Source organism: Schistocerca piceifrons, chromosome 6 (assembly GCF_021461385.2).
Source record: "Schistocerca piceifrons isolate TAMUIC-IGC-003096 chromosome 6, iqSchPice1.1, whole genome shotgun sequence".
Taxonomy (NCBI): domain Eukaryota; kingdom Metazoa; phylum Arthropoda; class Insecta; order Orthoptera; family Acrididae; genus Schistocerca; species Schistocerca piceifrons.
The window spans coordinates 576890821-576915498 of NC_060143.1; the positions used below are offsets into that span (position 1 = coordinate 576890821).

The 24678-nt window shown below is 40.6% G+C and overlaps 1 protein-coding gene across 3 annotated transcripts in view; it reads right to left on the minus strand.

Annotated features, from left to right (window-relative positions):
• The window catches only part of LOC124802732 (intraflagellar transport protein 43 homolog), a 120762-nt gene that overhangs the window by 25017 nt on the left and 71067 nt on the right, over window positions 1-24678 (minus strand). For all 3 annotated transcript variants that reach the window (XM_047263704.1, XM_047263701.1, XM_047263703.1), the window contains exon 5: window positions 4793-4839. In XM_047263704.1, coding sequence (XP_047119660.1) covers window positions 4793-4839 — 47 coding nt within the window. The remainder of the gene's footprint in view (window positions 1-4792; window positions 4840-24678) is intronic.

The following is a 24678-nucleotide window of genomic DNA, read 5'->3' on the forward strand; positions in this document are numbered from 1 at the left end:
ACAGCATTCACAATGGTCAGCAGCTACTTTGTTTGAAATTAGAATTATTACATTCCTTTAAAGTCTGAGAGTATTTTGCTTGTCTCATACATCCTGCAGCAGAGAGAAGGAATTAAGCCTTATTTGCCCCATGCTGTTTCTTACTTTGTTCTTGATTAAAAATAAAAGTTTATCACAGCAAGTTTTAACCACAAGAATGAGAAAAATCTTCAGTGCAATTTCAACGTCAGGAAAGGAGGAGCCAAAAAAATGATAAACTATGAGGTAATATAACATCAATTTGTAAAAATCATTACATATCTTCCAGAAATAGTTTAACATATATGAGTTTCCAAGAATTCACTGAAATAGATTAAGTCCTCCTCAAACTTGCATCTTTGGGGTAATTTTGAATCAAACTGCACAATCCTACTTCTGTCTGGTGTAAGTGTTGGTAAATGTTGAAGAAACATTTCAAACATATTCTGTGTGTACTTGCTTTTATAGACCCTTTGCTTCATGGGCCTTACTGTCAGAACATCAGAGAGAACCTCTGAAGAAGGTCTTGTGTGAATTTCCTGATTTTACTACATTGTTAGAAGGTGTTTTCAGCTTCCCAGAACGGACTGTGAGACTCAAGTGATTAGGGCAGGTGGTTGTGACAAGGATTCTGTGATGTTGTTCTAAATACCTTATCTTAATATTACCTAGTCCAGCTAATCAGAGAGCATCTCATGAAGGTAATATCTCAGTTCTGGTCAGAAACAGGAGCAAACTTTTTGGTTCACGTAATGTGAAACAAGCAATAAATGGCCATAAGACCCTTATTACTGATATTTGATTTATGGGCATATGGTCATGGTCTAAGACATAATTCTCAGCCAAATGTTTTGTTTTCTGCTGCTGAAGACATTATCAGATGCCTTAATGACTCAGAAAGCTGTTATAGACTCAAAAAAGTTCTGAAATTTGGAATGAAATTAGACAAGTTGGGCACCTTAGTGCTAAATGAAACAAACAGTGCCAACTCTTCCCCACTACGAAGTCCACAGTATATGTTGGTGTGACTCTGCAGTCTCAGGCAGCAGCCTGATGATGTCGTGAACTGACTATTTCGTGGATACTTGTAAACAGTTTGGCTTGCTGAGCTTTTTTGAGTCTGTAACAGCTTTTTGAGTCATTAAAGCCCCTAATGATGTCTCCAGCAGTGTAAGAGAAAACATTAGGCAGAGAATTATGCCTCAGACCACAACCTTATGACCATAAAACAAATATCAGCAATAAAGCAAACACCTGCCATGAAAGCCTGTAGTCTAGCCATGGTAAGGGAAGCATATAAGTAGAGAAGAGACACATGCAGAATCATTCTAGTGATGATACTGGCCACAAATGGGGACATCTACTGCCAAAAACCAACTTTGACAAAGAGCAGCCTCTTATGGCAAACCGCATGGGAATGAGCATCTCAGAAATGGCAAAGCTGATAGACTGTTCACATGCTACTGTCCTGAGCATCTTGGAGTGTGGCTTAATGACAGTGAAACTATGAGTAGGCCACAAGTTGTTGGACATCCACATCTAATCAGGAAATGTGTAGCTCAGGTCTGTAAGGCAGGATAGATATCAGTCTGTGGTGAATGTGAAGACAGAGGAGATGCAAGTGTTTTGTATCATGGCATTCAGTACACATTGTTGTTCATGGGACTCCACTGCAGACAACCTCTTTTATGTTTTCAGCCAAAAGGCCTTCTTCTGGAGTAGACAAAACACACACTCATTCATGCAAACACAACTCACATACACATGACATGTCTCTAGCTGCTGAGGCCAACTAGAGACAGTAATCACGTGTGTGTGTGTGTGTGTGTGTGTGTGTGTGTGTGTGTGTGTGTGTGTGTGTGTGTGTGTGTGTGTGTGCGCGCATGTGTTGTCTACTCAAGAAGAAGGCCTTTTGTTTGCAAGCTTACTTGTTTAGCACACCTTTTGTTGTGCCTTTCTGCAACTCAACATCACTTTATGGTAGCAATCTATCCTTTTCATAATATTATCATTATTCCATCCTGGTTTTTCCATTGTTTGATTAACTGTCATGAACTATATAATAAGAAATGCTAATAGCATAGCAGTAGCAGAAAATTTATCTAATGTAAAAAAGTAGTGATCTACTGGCACTGAATGTAAACAAGGTTATTACAATACTATTGAGTGATAGTTGTGACAGGTGGATCTGTCTCATCCTTGGATATGAGTGAGCTCCTCCTTTTTCACCTTCCCCAATGAACCCCCCTCTCCACCATGAGGAAGGAGCTAATTGTTCTGAAAGCTTCAGCTGTAACTGTCTGCTAGACTGGGGTATGTACTTCCTATCACTGTTTCCCTATCAAACAGGAAGCTACATTCATCTGTCAATCTTCTGTCCCTGGACCATGAAGGCATTGGCATTCTTCTCTTTACAGGTGTTTTGTCACCTAACTGATTGTTTAATTAAAGAAAAAGGAACAGTGGAAAGCTACAGATCAATGATAGCCGGTAAATGTGATTAACTTTGAATATATTGTAGAAAAGAGACTAATGTGAGACAGTCCTATCACAGTGTTTTACAAAATGCATCCACAATTCCGAGTAATGTGGCAAAATGCCACCTTGCAGTAGGACAAAGACTGAAATATGAAGTACATCGAAAAACAATGAAAACCAAACAAAAATACATCCAACCCTAGAGACAGTGAGGAATGTTTCATTGAGAAGATTCAAGAAAATGAGAAATGCTGGACACGAGTTCTGTAAAACAAATACAGAAAATGAACAACAAAGCTTACAACATTATGATCGGTGGAGTCACACTGCCCGATGCTCACGGTGCAAATGGCTTGAGTGCAAGGTAGCAACTGATGTGGCTGCTGCAAACAAGGAAATGGTCTCTCGCTGCTATTATTCAACACTGTCTTGGACAAAATTATGGGAAGAAAAAGTAAAAGGAATTCCGTTAGGAAGAACATGTCCAAACAAGATGATCATAAAATGCCTAGCATTTGCAGATGACCTGACAATACTCAGCAACAATAGACACAAAGCACTATAATACTTACGTGAAGTCTCTCCAAAACAGTTCTACAGATATCAAGAGACAAAATGCAATGCATAGAAAGAAAGAACATAACAACCAAGCCATCGACACAAAATATGGAAAGATTAACAGAGTGGAAAAATTCAAGTATCTTGGGGAATTTGTAAAAATAGGAGGATCAAACAAGGCATCCAACACAGAAAGAACAAAAAAACTTCAGAAAACATACAAACTGATGTGGAAACACTACAATAAAAGAAATATTTCAAGACAGGCCAAACTCAGGCACTACTATACGGTTGTATTACCAGAAGTACTCTACGCATCAGAAACGACCACGATCAGAGCATTGATATATGGACGAGGAGACCAACCAAAGAATTATGTGAATCCACAGACAGGCTCACAGACATGATCAGAAAATGCCGACTAACATTCTATGAAAACATACATAGAAGAATAACAACAGACACACAAAGAGGATTTTTGTTGTAGTAAACAGTTCAATCAAAAAACCAACTGGTTACAAGAAATACAAGAAGACCTAAAACAAGCATGGGTCAGTATTGAAATATAAGACAAGAGACAAGTTCAGAAACATGATTATGAACATGAAATCTGAAATAAAAGAAGGGAAGAAAACAGGCAAAATATGGACAGAGAAAAGGAAAAAAGAACACAGCCAAAGAATGAAGAGGTTTTGGGAAGAGAAAAAGAAGAAGGAAACCAGGAAAATGAATAATCATGTAAAATTCAAGTTAACCACTGTCCTGGAGGCAAAAATGTGCAATAATAATAATAATAATTTAAGGGTGAATGCAGAAATTACTTCCAATAGATGGTCCTCCAAGGAAAATTAATCTAATTACAAAAATTCTATTTAGTTTCATGAGTTTTCAATGAATGATCTATCCTGCATGCAGTATGCTTTCAAAAGGTCCGCACATTACACAGCAGTACTAAACTTGTTGTTTGCTGAAGATAAGCATTGCCTAGCAATTCTGTCTCATAATTTTATAGTTTTCTCAAGTGAAATTTCCTTTCAATAAAGCCACATTTTTGATTCATATATTTTATGGCCTCTCTTGCTGTTTTAATCTGTTATCCCTTATTGTTAACTTGTTGACTTCATGTCCCTACAAAGTACTCAAAATCAAACCCAATAAAAGTGTAACAACAGAAGAAATGATAAATGGAATATAAAAAATTGCTTGTTTTCTGGTAAGTTAGAAAAAATACACTTCATTCACTTCTGTACAAGGTGGATACATGACTATTCATAATAACAGGGTAATGGGAAAAGAAAAGACATAATACTGAATATTGCTGGATGTGGATAGCCATTAAATCTTGAATGCTATGTATGAGCAAACATAAACCTACTGCCATGTTCTATAGATGATGCAGCATTTTTGCACTTATGATTGACAGAACATGTAAATAACTATGCACCTAACTAAGCTCCCAGGTTATCGCATCTTGCCAATTGTCAGCATATTACTTAAACTTCCATTTTGCCCAATTCTCATGTGTATTCTTTGATTCTTATGTGACTTTGTTACTGCGTCCAGGAATAACACCATCCCCTCCAACCCTTCTTTCTTTCTTTCTTCCTTTCTGGCTGGAAGTACATCTGGATTCTTAAGTTAACATGTTCATATTTCCTAATTCCTAAATAGTGGAAGAGTTTCTTTCAGAAATTTCATTTTGGAAATTTTCTGCTCTATATATCTTCTATGTACATACCATCATCAGAGTCATCCTTAACATCTTCTGTTCTTCTGAACCGTTCCCTGAAAAAAATGAATGAGCAATATATATGCATAAAAGTTAATCAGATAAACTGTTGCAGGAGAGTTTACAAGTGTCATTAACTGCACATATAATCCTGCGCAACATAGAAAAATTAAATTTAACTTTTCCTTAAAATAATTTCAGGTTTACATTCAATGTAGCAAATCTATCTTCTTTATATCTTGCCAATAAAGAGAAATTATGACAATTCATACAATCTCATACTTACAAATATTATCAATATAAACAATGTATAACACTTATCAACTGCTGAACTAATCGAAGCAAGATTGATAGAACACAAACAGAAACAAAAGATTCATGTATTGAGTTTTCAGATGTGTAAACAAGTTTCTTCATTAACATGAAAATGCTGCATCAGTCACATAAAAAAGAAGATTATGGAAGAAACAGTAACCTAATAAACACAAATCATTCTGCAGTATTAAGAGTAAGACACAAAAAGTTACAAGGACTGAATTCATACTGTCGTAACCCTATAGTGACAGCATATGTAACCATATAGTGTGCAATTCCATTGCCTCCACGGCTGGCCCGGAGAGGTCACCTTGCAACCAGGACAGATGGCGCAGCAAGTGCTGTGCCGTGTGCATGACAGCCCGATAAGAGCTTGGTGAGCTAGGCTCTCAGTCTCACTTATGTTTACTTGCTTATTGTATGCTCACCTATAAGACTGTATATTGATGTGTTATGCAGTTATGAGACTTTGTACTATTTTGCACTTCATTCACTGTTATTGTGGCTCTCTTCATGTGGAAGTAGAATAAATTTTATTTGTGTCAGTTGTGATACTGTGTCTGTACAGTGTTAGAACATACTTGGTGATGAATGCAGTATTCCACTCTGTGTGTTTCATTTCACTGGTTCGATGTACAGCCAACATGTCAGTGGAACAAGTTCTTCGATCTCTTGTTGAACAACAGTGAGCTCTCACCAACCAGCAACAGGTTCTCACTACGGCCATACACAATGTGGCAGCCTCGCTGTCATGCCAGGTTCCATCACCATTGATGAAACTCCCACAATTTCCTCTGTATGATGATTTGGTGGAGGATTGGGACACAGCACATGAAAAATGCTTTCTACAACATTTTCAAGTTTTTCCAATCATCGACCCCAGTTTATGTAAGGCTTTATTTTTATCACTGATTTCTTCTTGTGTTTATTGGCTTTTGTGTCAGCTGGCTCCTCTTCAGGAACCTGCTTGTCTCTCTATTGGTGGAATGTTCTCAGTTGCCTTCTAATTATCATTGCAAACATATGTTACTGCTGCTCACATTAAGATTTACCATTGTCAAAAGCAGCTGCAACAGTCATAGAGAGCTCAGACAGCAGGTAGCAGAACTTCATGGGCTTAGCCGTCATTGCCAGTTCATTACTGAGGTCCACCAGGACTCGTATGCTGATTCGACGGTTTGTGATGCTATAATACCCCTGGCCCATAATAGAGAAGTTTGTGAATGCACTTTACAATGTGAAAATCCCTCTTGCACAGATGTTCTGAACATTGCTCAATGTTTGGATGTATCTAGAACAGCAGGAAATTGGACAGAAGCATGGTGTGAAGTAACCACCATAGCTTCTTCTCCTCCTCGGTTGCCATTGGTTATCTCACCAGGATGGAGAGATGATGTCATGGCCACACGACTGTGGTCTCCACACCATGTGGGGCAATGCAGTGCTAAACAGCAACAGCAGTCAGCATCGTAACAGTGGCCGCGTGCTCCTCTCCTGTTGTGCCCTTATCGTTTTGTTCAACATGAGCAGGGCGCATGTCCGAAGTGCTGGGTGACATCCAACCACTGTAAGAAAAAGTGAGATATTGCACCTCTGTGCAACACTCAACCTCTTTCATCAGACACGAAAATGGGTGTGAACAGTGTTTCTCAGATGATGGTAGCCCCAAACAAATTCTCCACTGAAGTGTGTGTGATGGACAAGGTGTTAAAAATGCAAATTCTGGTATTCAGGCCCAATGAGTTCAAAAGTCTGCCAGAACACACAGACACACATGACAGCTGCTAGGTGGCACAACTAGTATTTGCAAGCACTGCTGTCACTGCCTCAGCACTAGGCACAGACTGGGCCTGACACACAGTGTACTGGCGCCCGCTGCCATGCTATAAAGCTCGCAGCGCAAGAACCTGGACTTCAGTCCTGTTCTGACTCTGCTCTCATTTGTTCATTATATGCAGTACTGTTTAGTTTTTGATACTGCTATGTAAGGCTCTCGATTTGGTTCCCACTATGGACTTATCATTTTGTCACGTTGTCTCATTGTTCGTTCATCGCTGTTGTTGACTTTTGTGGTTTTTGACAACTCACCGTCGATGCCCTCGGCCAGTGTCTCCTGGCTGTGCCACAGTTTCAGTTACTGTACAAGTGTACGCAGCTGTGGCAATAACTTTATTAAAATTCCCAAACCTATGTGGATTTAGGATTACTGGCATTGTCTTCTGTCATTCCTCAGTTGGTGACTTACAACAAACAACAAATAGCCATATCAGGACTGTTTTCTAGTTCCATAGCATACAGAGCAGTTGTTTGGTCTCTGACCTTTCTAGTAGTGCATGATGCCCACACTGGAAACTTATTTGGGGTAAATGCCTTAAAAAATTTTCGGTTCTCTATTTTTGATGAAATGCATCTGGTATTGGATCAAGTTCCGTACCAGAAACTTGATGTGCTCTGCTCAGAATACTCCTCTCTGTTTTCAGAAGGTTTAGTGATTGATACTGCTATCAAGGCTCACATCACAATGAAATCAACGGTGCGGCCACATTTTGTTTGTGCCCACCCGGTCCCAGCAGCTTTACAGGAGCAAGTCAAACTAGATCGACTTACATCTTCGGATATTATCATACCTGTCTCCTCTGGTGATTGGTTTGCTTCATTGATAATTGTCGAAAGACCTAATGACAATCTTTGGCTCTGTGGTGATTTTAAAGTATCTGTAAGTTCACAGTCTATTATTGATATCTATCCCTCGGCGTATCCAGATGAATTTTGAGCATGGCTTTCCAGAGGCCAATATTCTTTCAAAGTAGAATTGTCAGAAGCCTACTTCCACCTGCCTCTGCATTACAATTCCAAATATGTCCTTACAGTGAATACCCCACTCGGGCATCCTGCCATTTACTGATGGCTTTTGGAGCAACTCAGGGCCTCTGTTCTGGAGCATATTAACTACCTGGACAATACTGTGGTTTCAGTTTCCTCAATAGATGAACATCTGTGGAACCTCTGTGCCTTGTTCACAGTGCTGCAGGCCACCAGTTTGAAATGTAACATGGACAATCACAATTTTGTTAGCCATTTCTATTTCACTTTTGAATTATTGTGTGGTCATGTGCTTAGTGACCATAAACCTTTGGTTTCTCTTTGCAATCCTTTGGCAGCTTTACTGGACAGAGCAGCCCATCAGTAATGCTGGGCTCTGTTTTCATCCCCCTATAACTATGAGATTTGTTTTCAACTCACAGTACAACACGCTAAATGCGGATCTTCTTTCTCAACTGCCATCTGTCCCTGATCCAGTATTTGATCAGGATGAACTGTTGTGCTCCTATTTAAACACTGAAGCCCAAACCACTGTGGATGGTTTTCCCATTACCAGTTCTTGGATTTCGGCAGCTGTCACATCCGATCCTGTCTTACATCAGGTTGTTCAATTTGTCCATCACGGATGGCCAGTTAAACTGTCAGGTCAAGTATCGGATCCATTTTTTAATTATTATGCTCTCCACAACCACCTCTCAGTTCTTGATGGTGTGTTACTGTTCGCTACTGAAGAGTATGCACCCATGGCAGGACATCATGCACCTGCTCCACCTGGACCATTTGGGTGTGTCTCATTCAAAGTTGCTGGCCTCTCACCACGTGGTTTGGCTGGGCATTGACAATGAGATAATGTGTGTTGTAATGACCTGCCCGCAGACCACTACCCAACAAGTGGCATCATTGGTCTCTCTTTCCCTGTGCCCATTCTCCAGTGTCCCTAGGATCATATTCTTGCTGATTTTGTGTGTTTTTCTTTTACTCCTTTTGGCCTATTGTAGCTGACACTTTCTCAAAATTTCCTTATGTGGTCTGCTGTCTGGAAGCATCCACAGCAGCTACAGTCATGGCCCTCCCAAAGATTTTTTTCCTTAGAAGGATTGCTGTATACACGTGTGACGGACAATGGGCCACAATTTGTGTCTCAAGATTTTGAAGATATTTATACAAAGTGTGGCGTTCTGAATGTTACGGTCACTCCCTTTTATCCCCAGGCCAATGGAGAGGCAGAACAGCTGGCCCGGGCATTCAAAACACAGATAAAAAAATATATCACTCAATGTTCTCCCAACGAAGCCCTCGATCAGTTTTTGAGTTCAAATAGATTCATTCCAGTCAGCCACTGTAGCCCAGTGGAGCTGCTTCACAGCCCCAGCCCCATATGCTGCTTCATCTGCACCAGCTGACACCTGGCCACCCACCTCGCAGCAATTCATCCGGGTTCTGTTGTCTGGGTTGTGGGTTTGGCCAGTGCCCTAAATGGATACCAGTAGTCATCGGTCACTGCCGAGACTGCTGCCTCTGCACTGTTTGCACTGCCAATGGCTCAGTTTCACAGCATTATGATTGGCTCCATCCACGTGTGACCACTACACACCAGAGAGATCTCCGCCCCCACAGATGCCTCCACCATCTGCACTGACCCCTGTGGTGCACCATTTGCACTGCCCCCCATGGTGCAGTCCACGCCTCCTCCAGCTCCAGTGTTGTCTTCACTCTGGGTGCCACCACTGCTGGGTGAAGTAGTCAGGCACCGGACCATCTCCGTCCCTGCAGCCCCTGCTGCTGTCACCACTTCCATCTTCTCTGCTGCCTCTATCACTGAGCACCTCTCCATGTTTAACATGGATACAGCACTGTCATCACCAGTGCTTCTTTATGTTCTTTGGTGGGGGAGTGACCACTATGTCTGACTGCACCTGTGTCATTTCATATCATATTCTCCTGTGATGGCACAACATGTGCTCCAGTAATCATCCCCCTCAGATAGAGACATGGACATCTCCATAGTGAACACTTCCAAAGGGGGAAGGAGTGTCGTAACCCTACAGTGTGAGCACACATAATCAAACAGCATGTGATAAAAGCGCATCCACAGCTGGCCTAAAGAGGTTGGCTCACAGCATGACAGACAGTGCAGCAAGTGCTGTTCCGTGTACACAAAAGCCCAATATAAGCCCGGCAAGCTAGGTCCCCAGCTTCACTTACATTTATTTGCTTATTGCATGCTGACCTACAAGATTCTATACTGATGTGTTCTATAGTTACAAGACTTTGTGCTGGTCTATACTTTATTCAATGTTATTGTGGATCTCTTCATGTGGAAGCAAAATAAAATTTGGTTGGTGTTATTACTGATGTGTCTGTACAGTATTACAACACATACAAGTAAAAATGAGTGGCTGTTTCTGGACCTGTGGAGGGAGAAAAGCTAAAAGAAAATACAAAATTAAAGAAACACATTTCGTGTTTTGATAAGATATATCGAGGAAAAAGACATAATAGTATGCGTGAACTTTTTTAAGCTGCATGGAAGTGGTGGAAGATGGTCATCTTGTTAGTACTTGGATGCTACATATGGCCTTACATTCAATAAGTGAACATGGAACTGGCCACTGCCCTAAGCAAATATGATTGAAAGTATACTTTAACTAATCCAAACAGAGAGAGAATCTTTAAATTTGACACATTTCATGTGTACTCACAACAAAAATGGCAATCTTCATAAATGGGTGGAAAACAAGGAGCAATAAAAAGCAAATAAAATGAAACAAAATATAATAGCAAAAATTGATTATAGCACGAAGAAACATAAAACTGATCAATTTTTTGTGTTTTCACAGAGTTGGGTTGACTGTTCACAAGTAAACATAAAAATGTGAACAACTTATACATGCATCAATTAAATGTAGAGTCCATAGCAACAAAATCAGTCTGCCTGTGGAAATTAACAACTTCCAATGATCAGTAGCCCCACCATCATCATCATCAAATCATCAGGCACTCACAATAATGCAAATCAGCCTAAACACCTGCAATAAACCCTATCAATAACAGTTTAACGACAAAACTCTCTGAAGAAGTATTATTCAGTACCATGTGAAATGGAAGAAAATGTTCGAGGTACTGAAGAAAGCAGAAATAGCCTACAGTGATCTGTAATTGATGTAGAACCTTTACAAAACATGAAACAGTTCTTATTGGCTGGCACTCAACACAAAAAGAAGCACACATTTGGAAAGCAATCTAGTGAGGAAGTACACTATCCTAATTAATTATTTTCAATCTATACATGGAGAAGGTATTGGAAAAAACACTCAGAATGTTTGGAGATAGGTGTAGTAATACATAGAAGAAGGATAACTGTGCTGTTAAAATAGCTGTTTTCATGAAAGTGAAAAAGAACCAAATGAAATAAAATGGGTAAAATTTAAGGAAAATTATATAATATGAAAACCAATATATAGAAAATAAATGTAATGGTTTGTGATGAAGGATAAGATGCAGCCCAAATATATGTATGTAAGAAGATACTGCAACATGTTGATTCATTTAATTATTTTAGAAGCATGATCACTAGAAATGAAAGAAGCAAAGAAGAAATAAGAAGCAGAACTGGTGAGGCAAAAGGTGCTTTCAATAAAAAGAAAAACAAATTAATATGAAAATTTAACAGCTTGGAAATCAGGAAAAGGTTTTTGAAAGCACATGCTTAGAATGTGATGATGTACAGCTGTGGATCTGGACTCTGGCCACAGAGGAAAGAAAAGGAATGGTTTCTTTTGAGATGTGGTGTTACATGTAGAGGCACAGCAATCAAATGGACTGGAAAGATTATGAATGATGAAGTCCTTAAATAAGTGGGAGGGGAGAGTTGTTTACGGAACACTATTGAACAAGGAAGAGTTCAGATTATTGGTCCTTCATTGACACACAATGGGCTCCAAAAACACAATAATAAACAGGTATGGCAAGAACTATATTAAAAATATGAGTAAAGTACACAGATCAAATTATACAAGACGTCAACTTTAACTGGTAACACAAAAATAAAGAAGAAGGTAGAAAGATGTGAAGACTGGAGATCTGGTGCCCATCAGACTGATAGCACCCAATCCACAGATTGAGCACTAAAAGAAGGCCATGAGGACATAAATAATGTTCCAAGCTTCCAACTTCAAATGTTCCCCAAACAATATTGTGATGTTTAATGACTTAATCAACCATTTCAATTCAGATTGATAGATTTTTAAAAATGTTTGAAAATGAAATGTTGACAATGTACACAGGGCTTCAACAAAATCTAAAATAGTTATAATTTTGCTTTTGTTTAATTGATCCCCTTGGCAGAAATGCCTGTATTTTAATGTGACACTTGATCTTTTCCCTGCATTTCAATTGTTCAAAAGAATTACTGGAATACATCCTTGACAATTGCCAGTATTTCAACTGGTAAACACACAATTGTTTTCAAGGCACAACTAGAGTTTTCACAAAATCAAAGATTATCAGTGTCAGATTTCATCAATAATGAAATATTAGCCAACAACAGATGAGAAGTCCCTTTGTTATTGGACCAGGGAGAGAGCAGGATTTCCAGCAGAATTTAAGCATAAAAGCTCTGTCTCTATTTGTAAGGTCACTTGCTACTTAAATGTCAACAGATTCCTTGTGAACACTATCCTAGTAGACACGTGTGCACACCAGAATCTCTGTGTCATTATATTCCAATAGTTGAGAGGTACAAAGGCAATGTTCTGCAATTGCAGGTTTGTCTTAGTTGCTGTAAGTGTGATGTTTTTGATATACTGGTCCCCTACAGTGCTGGTGATCAAACCAAGGTGGAAGAAACCACAACTGCAGGGGTATGGTAGACATCTGCTTTACACAAACCAAGATCATCCTTCACAGACTCTAAAACGGCCCTAATCTTAAATGGTGGTTGACACTTCACACTGTGTCTCCTCAGAATATGACCAGTATTATTGGCAATACTGCCTGTGTAGGGTAAATAAGCTGCAGACTTAGGTACTGCCTCATTATTCTCATGACTCAACTATTTTATAGTTGGTTGATAGTGCAATGTACGTATGATCAGTCTTTCACTACATTGTTATTGTTATGGTCTTCAGTATGAAGACTAGCTTGATGCAATTCTCCATGCTACTCTGTTCTCTCCTAATAACAACTGCATCCTTTATCTCTCGGTTTCCCTCTGTTTTTTACACCCCCCCCCCTCCCCCCCCCCACCCCACACACACACACACACACACTTCCCTCCAATACTAAATTGAGACTGTATTTTCTCGTGCTGAGATATCTGTTTTACATGGTAAAACTTTCAAAAGCCAAGATCGCATCAATATTTCTTTATTTACAAACAACCAGTTATGACAGATTTTGCTGTCATCTTAGGTCTTCAAAAATTTATGTTATAAAATGTGTTCATTTCGAGTTGGACCTCATGTCAAGTTGTCGAGTTGACATGAGAACCAACTCAAAATGAACACATTTTATAATATAAATTTCTGAAGGCCTGAAGACGACAGCAAAGTCTCTCAAAACCAATTGTTTGTAAATAAAGAAATATTTATCCAATCTTGGCTTTAGAAAGTTTTGACTAAATTGATGATTCCTTGATGTCTTAGAATGTGTCCTATCAACCGGTCGCTTCATCTAGTCAGGTTGCAACACAAATTTCTTTTCTCCCTCATTCTATTCAGTACCTCCTCATTAGTTATGTGATCTACCAGTCTCATCTTCAGCATTCTTCTGTAGCACCACATTCCAAAAGCTTCTATTCCCTTCTTGTCTAAACTGTTTATAAACCATGTTTCACTTTCATACATGGCTATGTGCCATACAGAAATCACTTCCTGACAACTTAATCTATATTTGAAGTTGACAAATGTCTCTTCTTCACAAACACTTTTCTTGTCATTGCCAATCAACATTTTATATCATGTCTACTTCGGTGATCATCAGTTATTTTGCTGCCCAAATAGCAGAACTCATCTACTACTTTAAGTGTCTTGTTTCCTAATCTGATTCTCTCAACATCACCTGATTTAATTCAGCTACATTCCATTATCCTTGTTTCACTTTTGTTGATGTTCATCTTATATCCTCCTTTCAAGACACTGTCCATTCTATTCAACTGCTCTTCCCAGTCCTATGCTGTCTATGACAGAATTACAATGCCATCGCTAAACATCAAAGTTTTTATTTCTTCTCCCTGAACTTTAATTCCTACCCTAAATTTTTCTTGGTTTCCTTTCCTACGTGCTCAATGCACAGACCGAATAACATCAGGGATAGACTACACCTTCTCTCACTCCCTTCTCAATCACTGATCCCCTTTCATGTCCCACGATTTTTACAACTGTCATCCAGCTTCTGTACAAGTTGTAAATAGCCTTTTGCTTCATGTATTTTATCCCTGTTACCTTCAGAATTTGAAAGAGAGTATTCCAGTCAGCATTGTCAAAAGCTTTATCTAAGTCTACAAAAGTTGTAAACATAGATTTGCCTTTCCTTAACCTATCTTCTAAGAGAAGTCATAGGATAAGTATTGCCTCATGTGTTGCTACATTTCTCCAGAATCCTGACTGATCTTCCTGAAGGTCAGCTTCTACCAGTTTTTCCATTCTTCTGTAAAGAATTCATGATAGCAGTTTGCAACCACGACTTATTAAACTTATAGTTTGGTAATATTAACACCTGTCAGCACATGCTTTCCTTGGAATTATTATAGTCTTCCTGAAGTCTGAGGATATATCACATGTCTCATACATTTGACAATATAGTAGAACTGCATGCCCTTGGGTAAATTAAGGCTGTAATTTCGCCTTGCTGTCAGCCATTCACAGTACCAGCACAGCAAGGCAACATCCAATTGTCCAGACTGTTGCCTGAGCAGCTGCTGAAATGACTGCTGCCCCTCTCCAGGAACAACATGTTTGCCTAGTCTCTCAACAGATACACTTCCATCGTGGTTACACCTATGTAGGCAGATATCTGTATCACTGAGGCATGGTCCATGGTCCCACCAATGGCACAGTCCATGGTTCATGGGAAGGGGCAGAGGGAAGCTCACTACATTTATTCTGGCAAAAGCTAACATCAATTGTGGGCCAAATCAACTGACAAAGTTTATGGGTGTGAGATGACAAGGGGCACTATGAATCAAAATACAAAATACCCCTCCACACTGAGTCAAATGGTGACAACTATTAGCCTGAAGATACATATCAGTAAGAGCTGGGATTCTATAAATTGCATGTGCCAATGTACCATTATCCTTCCTCATGACTAACACATCAAGGAAGTGTAGGCAGCCATCCTTTTCTACCTCCATCATAAAGTGAATATTTGGAGGGATTTAAATGAGATGTTCCAGAAATCTGTGCAATTTCCCACTGCCATGAGGAAAAACAACAAAAGTGTTATCAGCTTACCTAAAACACATGCAGATTTCAATGCCACTGGCTGTAGGGCACATTTCTCATACTCTTCCATAAGCAGATTGGCAACAACAGTTGAGAACCCCATCTCTCTGTTCAGAGAACTGGTCACTGAGCAAAAAGTAAGTCGAATTCAACACGTGTCAAAAAAGTTTAGCTAATTCAACAGCAAAGCTAGCCTCATTTAACCCTTTGAGTACCTCAGACGTGATATGCTGTGGTGCTCCACCTAGCCGTGGGGGCTGCGGACATTGTTTGCCGCTGAAGTGGGCTTTCCCATTGGCCCTGCAGATGGCATTCACCGCGCGACCTGGCCGGTACTTGAGTCCTAATGATGGCTTATATTGCAGCCGGTTCCACTGCCTGTGGGCCTGCAGACGTCAGTAGCCACTCAGGGCTGCATGCTGGCCCATCGCAAGTTCTTTTACCCTGTGCACTCCCTGGGATGGATGTACCCTATTTATTGTTCTGTGCTGCTGTCCCTGCTATCTGGGAAACACTCTGCTATGGATTTCACAGTTGCTGTTCGACACTCGTGCTGGCTGGTTCGTGTGATTTTCTCCATTCTGCTCGTGTGGTGTCGTTTAGCTATCTGCTGTTTCATCAGGATGTTTAGAGTGCTGTCACTTTTGAGTTTCACAGGCAAATGGCACATCAGTGTTGTTGCACTGATGAAGAGATACTGGAGATACTGACAAGGAGTGACAGTGACAGTGAGTGTGGCATCTTCAATGAATGTAGTGACGATGAAGATTCATCAGAAGAATCTCGTAGTAATACACCTCCACGTACTTCACCTAGTAGAGCTCGCCAGTACAGTTATTCTTCAGATTCTGAAGGTGAAGATGAATCGATTCGTAAAAGCCACACCATGGTGAGAATGAGAAATTTGATTGGCAAAAATGTGATTTCAGTCCAGCACTTCATGCATTTGATGACTCATCTTCAGGACATAATTGTCAACTAGTGCCTGATTCGAGCATTCTGTCCTTTTTCTATCAGAATATCTGTTGAAATTTACAGCTCTTGAAATGAACTGATTTTTCACTTTCACCATGGCAAATCAGTCAGAATCAGTTCGTTCTCGACTATCCACCTGGAAAGATACAGGTTTTGAGGAAATGTATAGCTTCATTGGTATTTGCCTTCTCATGGCTCGTGTTAAAAAGTTGAGAATAAAGGAATGTTGGTCCAGAGATGTACTTCTGAGTACTCCAACTTTTGGCAAAGTTATGTCCCGTGACCGTTTTATGTTACTTTTGAGAATGTTGCATTTTAGTGACAACTCAGCCAATCGTGGAGATGACAGTTTTTTTAAAATTAGGAAAATAATTGACACAGTTCTGTGTCGATGAAAGCCTGTTATTGTTCAAAGGTTGATTATCTTTTAAACAATACATTCCTTTGAAACGAAGTAGATTTGGACTCAAAATATTCATGTTGTGCGACTGTAAAACTGGATACATCTTGGATTTCATTGTATACACAGGCACAACAACAGAAATTGACGTCCATAATTTGGGAAAATCTGGTGACATTGTGGCAACACTAATGAAGCCATACCTTGAACGTGGATATACTCTGTATGTCGACAATTGGTATACAAGTCTAACCTTGTTCCTCTGGCTTCACAGCCAGAGAACAGCAGCATGCAGTATTGTATGTAGGAACAGGCACAACTTTCTGAAGCTACAAAAGAAACTGAAATGAGGAGAAGTTGAGTTTATGTCGACTGACGCAATGCTTGCCATCCAATGGTGCGACAAGAGAGAAGTGTTCATGCTGACTACCTGCAACACTACAGAAATGAAATGATAATTAAATAGACAACCTAGCTGCAAGCAGGCGTTGATACCCTTCATTGGGGACATGTTGAAAATGTGTGCCCCGACCGGGACTCGAACCCGCGATCTCCTGCTTACATGGCAGACACTCTATCCATCTGAGCCACCGCGGGCACAGAGGATAGTGCGTCTGCAGGGACTTATTCCTTGCACGCTCCCCGTGAGATCCACATTCCCAACATGTCCACAACACCACATTCGTAGTGCGCCTAATAGATGTTTGCCCATCATACTCATTACTCGTGGCAGATTAATCTACCAAGTCCCGTACGAGTTCGGGCATAACGTGTGCATTCGCACAAGAAGGTCAAAGGCCGGGAACCCGTATTTTTAACTATATATGACGGTAGTGTTGTGGACATGTTGGGAATGTGGATCTCACGGGGAGCGTGCAAGGGATAAGTCCCTGCAAACGCACTATCCTCTGTGCCCGCAGTGGCTCAGATGGATAGAGCGTCTGCCATATAAGCAGGAGATCCCGGGTTCGAGTCCCAGTCGGGGCACACAATTTTCAACATGTCCCCAATGAAGGATATCAACGCCTGTTTGCAGCTAGGGTGTCTATTTAATTATCATTTCATTTCTAGCAAAGCTGCATGGTCATCCACGGTAACTGTTCTTTTGGGAACAGATACTACCGTCATATATAGTTAAACTACAGAAATGCGTAACATGGGAAAGACAAACAGGACGACTTGCGAAAAAGTAATGAAGCCGCAATGTGTTGTTGATTACAATGCAAATATGGGAGCAGTAGACCACTCCGATATGCTATTAAGCTCTGTTGCATCTGTGTGTAAATCTGTTAAATGGTACAAAAAGTTTATTTTTCATATTGTGGTCCTTTGTGTTTTGAATGCTCACACTCTTCACAGATCAGTGACAGGGAGCAAAATATCATTAGCAGATTTTCATTTATGTCTGGTACGAGAAATTGTGGAAAAATTTGCTACAGAACAGAGAAGAGATAGGAAAGGAAGACACTCTGATGACGAGAATCCTCTTCGCTTTACTGTGAGGCACTTTCCACATGTCATTCCAAGTGGCCAGTCCAAGAAACATGGGCTATGGCATAGATTCGCAGTCTGCTCAAAACAGAACGTGCGTCAAGGAATCAAATATGAATGCAAAACATGCAATGTACCTTTGTGCATTGACCCATGTTTTGAAACATACCATACAAAGAAGAAATTTTAGCCAAGTTTCTACAGTTGGAAGATGAAATGAATCCCTTACTTCTGAAAAAAATTACTTAAAAATTTAAAAATAATTGCAAAAATTAAAAAAAAAAAAAATTATAACTTCATCATTGCTGGTTCAAAGCCTGGATGAGAAAGAAGGATGGGAAATATAACTGTGGGCTGGGGGGGGGCGGGGGAGGAGCAAATTATCTGAGCTTGAAGAGCCTCTCTAGATGAAATACTCTGATGACAACAAACACCTTATGTACGAACACGTGAACATTCAGTCTATGCTGTCAAACACAGACTGGATGCTTCAAATGTTCATATAGAAGGTGCAAAAATAAAAACTTTGTACAAATTTATGGATTCTTCCATAACTTCTTGGTAGGAGTTAAACCTTAAACTTAGTGCAAATATCATTAATTAAACAAAAAATTCTAGCATTATTATTAGTACAAAATTGAAGAATGGGTCGTGGTAAAAGATATTTATTTAAGCGGCGACTAGTTTTGAGCGAATCCCATTTTCAAACCACCATGTAAAACAAAGACTGTGACAACCACATTATAGCTGTTAATAAAACCATAGAAGATGGAGAGCTATTGATATTCTATGGTTTTATTAACAATTATAATGCGTTTATCACATTCCTGTTTGACATGGTTGTTTGAAAATAGGCTTTGCCCGAAACTAGTCGTCGCTTAAATAAATATCTTCTATCACAACCCAGGCTACAATTTTCTAGTAATATTCAGTAATGGATTGCTGTCCTATTTCCCAGACACTGGAGTCGTGAAAAAATTCTAGGCCTACGCTTGGAAAGGGCGTCTCGGCACATGTTGGTCAGTTGCACACACTCGCCTGTTTCTGAAGCCCAGAAGGTCATTAGGAATTAAAGGTAGGTAAAGGTAGGTAAAGGAAATAGGTAGTTTAGAAACTTGAAAATTTCCTTATCTACTTCTTAAGCAAAAGTTATAAATCATTGTTCATTTCTACTGTACAATAACAACTGCATCCCATATTAAAGAATTCAGACTTGAATTTTTTATTTTGAAGTTTCCTTGGGGATAATTTATTGGGTTAATGCTCTCGGAATATACTGATTAACTTCAAAAGTGTGTCTTGGCATCCAGACACTTCCCTTGAAGGTTGTTTGTGGGAAAATTATTGCACCAGTACAGACAAATGTCAACGTTTGGTCGTTATGGATTCTACAGCATTTACATCGTAAGTTGTGTACAAAAATCTCATAATTAAGTATCAGTATGCCAAATAAAACACAGACGTATACTGAGACCTTATGACGATTCTCAAGAACTAATTGCAAATGAAAGAAAGCCTTTGATGAGGGAGTTACATGCTAGCAGCGTAAGCAGTTTCGGTGTACATTAGGTCTGTTGAGCAAATCATCTCCAGATTCAAAGCTATGGAATAAGTATCCCGATATCCTGTGTTTATTTGTAATGTTGGCGATCACACTAACTGCAAGACTGTCACAACCACCGTGGTTCCAGAAATACTCAGGCCAGGGCGAGGATGGCCGAGTGGAGAGCTCAGGCACACACAGTAGTCCACGGAAGTGGCTGCCAGCGCAGGTACACAGATCAGGGGGCCCAAGGGCAAGCTTGACATGGCCAGCCGCACGCGCCGGTGCAGCACTCAAAGGGTTAACTGTAATGGACCTAACAGAGGAACAAAAGTGAAGAGAGGGAACCATAAAAATATTTACCACAGTATTAGTCATTCAAATTTAATCCCTGTAACTCATGTACGCAGTCTACTGGATTCCTTGTATGATGTGTATACTGACCTACTAGTGCACTCAGCAGAGTAGCAAGGTGTTTTGTTGTATGATATGTTGGAATGTCTGTATTACAGACAGTAGGCCTTAGAGGAACCCCTTTGTTATGGATTTTTGGGAGGCTGTAAAATCTACAGGGAACAGTGCAATAAAAGTTCATCTTCAGTCCAACAGTGGGGCAGAGCAGCTGGTCTATACATTCAAAATTCAAATGAAAAAATTTATTACTTAATCTTCTCCCAAGGAAGCCCTCGATAGGTTCTTGAGTTCATACTCATAGCCGGGCAGAACTGCTTCACGGCTGCCAGCCCCTTATGCTGCTCCATCTGCTCTGACTGATACTTGGCTATCCACTGGTGCGTGCCTTGCAGCGATTCCATCTGGGCTCTGCCGCCTGGGCCCAAATGTTTGGCCAGCACCCTAAGTGGGTACCAGCAGTTGTCCATGATTGCTGAGGCCACTGCCTCTGCATTGTTTACACCTCCAATGGCTTGGTGTTGTGATACTACAACCAGTTCCACCCACGTGTTACTCACCGTGCACCGGAGAGCCCTCTGCCCCCACAGCTGCCTCCACCGTCTGCATTGGCCCCCAAGGCATGGTCCACACCACCTCTGGCTCCTGCACCATCTTCATTCCAGTTGCCGCCACCACTGGGCGAAGTAGTCAGTGCTGGGCTACCTCCACCTCCCCGCTGTTGTCTTCTCTGCTGTCTCCATAGCCGAGTGCCTCCCCACGCATGGACACAGATACAGCACCTCTTTCATGCTACTTTATGGCCTCTCATGGGGGTGTGGCACTGAGCCTGTCCACACCTGTGTCATTTCAGACTATATTCTCCTGTGACGGCATGACACCTACCCTCGCAGTCGTCCCCTCCGATGGAGACATGGACATCTTCACAGTAAGTGCTTTTTCCCAAGGGGAAAGGAGTGTTGTGAGCAGTTGCAATCAAACATGCTAGCCTCCACAGCTGGCCTAAAGAAGTCACATCACATCAGCACAGATGGTGCAGCTAGTGCAGCACCATGTGCAAAACAGTGGTACATACACTGGCACACAGGGGTCTCAGCCAGACTAATGTTTACATGATGATTTTATACTAACTGTTAGACTGTGATTTAGTGATTAAGTGTGACTGAACTGATTGCTACTTCATCCAGTACCTTGGAGTATCCCTTCATCTGTAAGTGAAATAAAAGATGGTAGGTGTGAATCCTGATACTGTGTCTGTACAAAAGTGGAATAAAAGTCAGTTGGTGTGAGTTCTGATACTGTGTTTGTACAGTGTTACAATACTAACAATGTTTCACTACTGTATATTAGGTTAGTGCATAAGTTTGTAGCATTTTTGTTTTGAATGTTGGTATTCTCTTTGCTACATGTTTATTTATTGATTGTCATTTTTTATTTGTAGTTCACTGTTGCTATTTGAGTTTACATATTGCCATTTTGTCATTTGGAGATATCAGATAGATCTGTGGATGTTAGTTTTGTGGCAGTGTTCGTAGCGACAAACAATTCGCTGTAGAAACGGCTTACAAAGTCACCGCCACACTTTTAATAGCGGGCCGACCAGTCCGCTGGAACAGTGAACAGAAAGATGAAAGCCCAAACACTCTGATTAAATAAAAGTCGGTACTTATCTTTATTAACGAAGATACAGAAACACAGTAGTGAACTCCGTGTCTACAGAAATCTGTCTAGTTCGAGTCGGAGCGGCTAGGTCAGCGTCGGCTGACGACAAACAACAACTCTGCTGCGATGAACACACAACTGACTAGCAAGTACACAATTCGGTGGTGAGTATACAACTGAGTGGCGAATACAGAACTGTCCTAGCGCTCGCGACTCCAGCGCTTAAGAAACCAGAAGCCAGCGGTGGCGCGCGCAGACTTGCGGCGATTTCCTGTCTCGCTGGCGCTGCTTATGCGGACGGCGTCCGGACTTTGATGCTGCCAACCTTTTGGCAGCGGGTTCGGGTGGCATTACTGGCTAGGATATAACAGTTAGAAAATGGAGTGCCAAGTGGGGAAATCAGAACATTTCTGACATATTATTCTGTTCAGGTTTAATAGAGGGGTGACAGCAGCAAAGGCAGCCAGAAACATTTTTCTGTGTATGGGGATAATGTCACTGGACAGAGCATGGCAAGCAAATTGTTTTCTCGTTTTAAGCATAAAAGAAAATGTTTTGCATCTGCTGGAACAGGGACAGGGCAATGTACTACAAATTGCTTCCTTGAGGTGTAACCATCCATCATTCCTGATATGTACAGTCAACAACTAAGATGTCTTGCAGGTGCATTCCAAGAACAACAATTAGGAAGACAATGTGAAGTGATGCTTCTCCATGATAACGCCCACCCACATTCTGCTAGCCTGACAATAAATACTACACAGGAGTTCGGTTGGGAAGTTGTTCTGCACCTACCTTATTCACCTGATCTTGTGCCCTCAGTTTTTTTACTTTTTCTGCTCTCTATCGAGCAACCTTCAAGGAGTGCTCTCTATCGAGCAACCTTCAAGGAGTGCTCTCTATTGAGCAACCTTCAAGTAGCTTCCTTTACAGGTGAAAGTCCACTCCAAGCATGCTTTGACAAGTTCATCTAAAAATCATGCAATTTCTACAGTTGCAGACTCAAAAAGTTGCCAGAGCATTGACAGACTGTTATAAATAGTGAAGGAGAATATATTATTGATAGCTAAAGTCTATGTTATGTGTATCTGCTGTGTTTAATAAACTTATGGAAAAATACTACAAACTTATGCTTCAGCTCAATATTTTAAATATATATATTTATACATATTAAAAATATATAGCCTCCAGATGTCCAAATGTTTATTAAAGTACCGAGTAAATATTTGAAGTAAATAAATCAAATACTTCTAGAGTTTTGGTAACAAAGTTTCCCCTTTATATATTTATAAATTATATGTATATTAAAAATATACGGCCTATGTCTGTCTGAATGTTCATTAGAATATCAAGTAAAATTTTAAGTAAATCTGTCAAGATGTTTTGAGATATTTGATAACAATGTATCTCCTTTATCCAACACACACACACACACACACACACACACAAAAGTGCCCCACTTGTGACAGGATACTTTCCGGGACTGGATCAGACTCTGAATGTGGCTCTCCAGCAGGGATATGACTTCCTCAAATCCTGCCCTGAAATGAGATCCATCCTTCATGAAATCCTCCCCACTCCACCAAGAGTGTCTTACCACCGTCCACCTAACCTTCGTAACCTCTTAGTTCATCCCTATGAAATCCCCAAACCACCTTCCCTACCCTCTGGCTCCTACCCTTGCAACCGCCCCCGGTGTAAAACCTGTCCCATGCACCCTCCCACCACCACCTACTCCAGTCCTGTAACCCGGAAGGTGTACACAATCAAAGGCAGAGCCACGTGTGAAAGCACCCACGTGATTTACCAACTGACCTGCCTACACTGTGAAGCTTTCTATGTGGGAATGACCAGCAACAAACTGTCCATTCGCATGAATGGACACAGGCAGACAGTGTTTGTTGGTAATGAGGATCACCCTGTGGCTAAACATGCCTTGGTGCATGGCCAGCACATCTTGGCACAGTGTTACACTGTCCGGGTTATCTGGATACTTCCCACTAACACCAACCTGTCAGAACTCTGGAGATGGGAACTTGCCCTTCAGTATATCCTCTCTTCTCGTTATCCGCCAGGCCTCAACCTCCGCTAATTTCAAGTTGCCGCTCATACCTCACCTGTCTTTCAACAACATCTTTGCCTCTGTACTTCTGCCTTGACTGACATCTCTGCCGAAACTCTTTACCTTTACAAATGTCTGCTTGTGTCTGTGTATGTGCGGATGGATATGTGTCTGTGTGCGAGTGTATACCTGTCCTTTTTTCCCCCTAAGGTAAGTCTTTCCGCTCCGGGGATTGCAATGACTCCTTACCCTCTCCCTTAAAACCCACATCCCTTTGCCTTTCCCTCTCCTTCCCTCTTTCCTGATAAAGCAACCATTTGTTGCGAAAGCTTGAATTTTGTGTGTATGTTTGTGTTTGTTTGTGTGTCTATCAACCTGCCAGCACTTTCGTTGGGTAAGTCACATCATCTTTGTTTTTAGATATATTTTTCCCAAGTGGAATGTTTCCCTCTATTATATTCATATCATTAATTTGAACCCAACAATTACGTTTGTTATTGTCATGTAGCATTTCGAAATATTTCCTGTCATCTTATTTTCTCTTTCTGTTTTTGCAAGTAGTTTCACTTTGTATTCACCTTCTCCTCTTTACTGAATTTACCATACAATTTTATCCTGCCTATATATACCCAATAATACGTAACCCACTTTCAAACCATAACCAAAAATTTTTTTTCCGCTTTCAACACTACCGCTGCTATAAAATCCACAGTTTCCAGTTCACAAACAGTTCCTTTCAGTTATTAAACAGCCATTTCGGCTAGTTCT